We start from the raw sequence: 1,377 nt of genomic DNA, 5'->3' as shown, positions 1-1,377 counted from the left end.
CACCTAGCAAAATAAAGATATCTTAATGAATAAGAAAGGCTTGGAAGTTCTTGCAATGCTGTCAGAAGGATTAAGAGTGAATGCAGAAAATTGGCAACCTAGGGAGGACATTTCAAAGAGCACAGGAGACTAAAACCTGGGCTACACTCCCAGGCTTGACCCAGGATGGTTCATTTCTGAGGTATGGTGACACATACCTAATATTTTGCAGGCTTTGTCAAGGAGCTGCATTGTGATCTCATCTTTGTAAACCTCAAAAGTCAAGAACGAATCCTGGACTCCGGCCTGCAGTCTGCAACAGAGAAGATAATATTCTTGTCTCGGCACTGCTGTAAATGTAATATGCTTGGGTGACCCCAATGGCACTCATTAAGCACTGCTGTTAGCACACTCCTTAGCCTCCTTCAAGCGTTATATTGGAACACACTACTTCCCCTAACAGTTTGAGTGTTGTTTTAACATGGCTGAATGGCGGTGTCCACCTATCCATTTCTGCTATTTCACATTAGGGTGTTGTGGTAAACTCTTCCAAGGATTAGGGCATCATACTGTGGGGTGCCAGAGCAAGTGGAGTCTTAGTTTGTCTTCTGGTTTGTTGGCTTGTTCAATGTGGCCACAGTATCAAGCTCTTGGGCTTCCACAGATCTGACCGAAAACTTGCTGATTTTTTTATATGGGCTTCAAAGGCTATAATATGTATGTATCTAAGTATCATTTATATATCTTTACATCTTGGAAAATACCATATAGCTTATAAAGTAAAGACAAAAACCAAAGAAGATTATATATTTAGTTGCTTTTCTGCAAGTACTGGAAGTAAACTGACTTCATAATCAAGGATGACATCTTTTCAGTATAATTACTTTTCTATATTGTCACAGTGAGCCAGTGAGTCTATTGCACAATTGTCTATAAGACTAAATGTCATCCTTAATTATCTGATATAACAAATTAATTGGGACAAATTAGTATCAGAGTATGAAGTGATATAAGGTAAGGAACTCTTCCTTTTGCCCTGCTAGTCACTTCTAATAATTACTTGAGATACACATCAGCTGCCATTTACCAGTGAGAAATTACTATCCTCTGCCGCTAAATTCCTAAGCATTTTCTTTCAATGCACTGTATTTATCAGGAGCACATTACCTTAATTTTTCCCATGTTTCTTCACCATACTTTTCGACCACCAAAGACTTCAGGCACGTATTTATAAATCCATACTGCAAAAGCAAATATATGAACATCGAAAAAACATATTAATTTTCAAAATGCAGCCTAAACGTGCCACCTTTTTGCATTTAAGGTTCCACTGCTAATTTTATATTGCAAGAGAGGAAGCAGTAATGTTTGACAGCCATTCTGTCTTTCAGTAAACAG

General features: G+C 38.1%; 1 protein-coding gene across 1 annotated transcript in view; it reads right to left on the bottom strand.

Annotated features, from left to right (window-relative positions):
• The window catches only part of LOC104532064 (guanylate cyclase soluble subunit beta-2), a 6,926-nt gene extending 5,682 nt beyond the window's left edge, over window positions 1–1,244 (bottom strand). Inside the window, exons 1-2 of the mRNA XM_010177158.1 lie at window positions 1,147–1,244; window positions 146–292 (exon numbers count right to left, since the gene is read on the bottom strand). Coding sequence (XP_010175460.1) covers window positions 146–292; window positions 1,147–1,244 — 245 coding nt within the window. The remainder of the gene's footprint in view (window positions 1–145; window positions 293–1,146) is intronic.
• Window positions 1,245–1,377: the final 133 nt, after the last annotated feature.

Source organism: Antrostomus carolinensis, unplaced genomic scaffold (genome assembly GCF_000700745.2).
Source record: "Antrostomus carolinensis isolate BGI_N321 unplaced genomic scaffold, ASM70074v2 scaffold55901, whole genome shotgun sequence".
Lineage (NCBI taxonomy): Eukaryota > Metazoa > Chordata > Aves > Caprimulgiformes > Caprimulgidae > Antrostomus > Antrostomus carolinensis.
The sequence above is the reverse complement of the archived record's forward strand: the minus strand, read 5'-3'. Positions and strand labels throughout refer to the sequence as shown.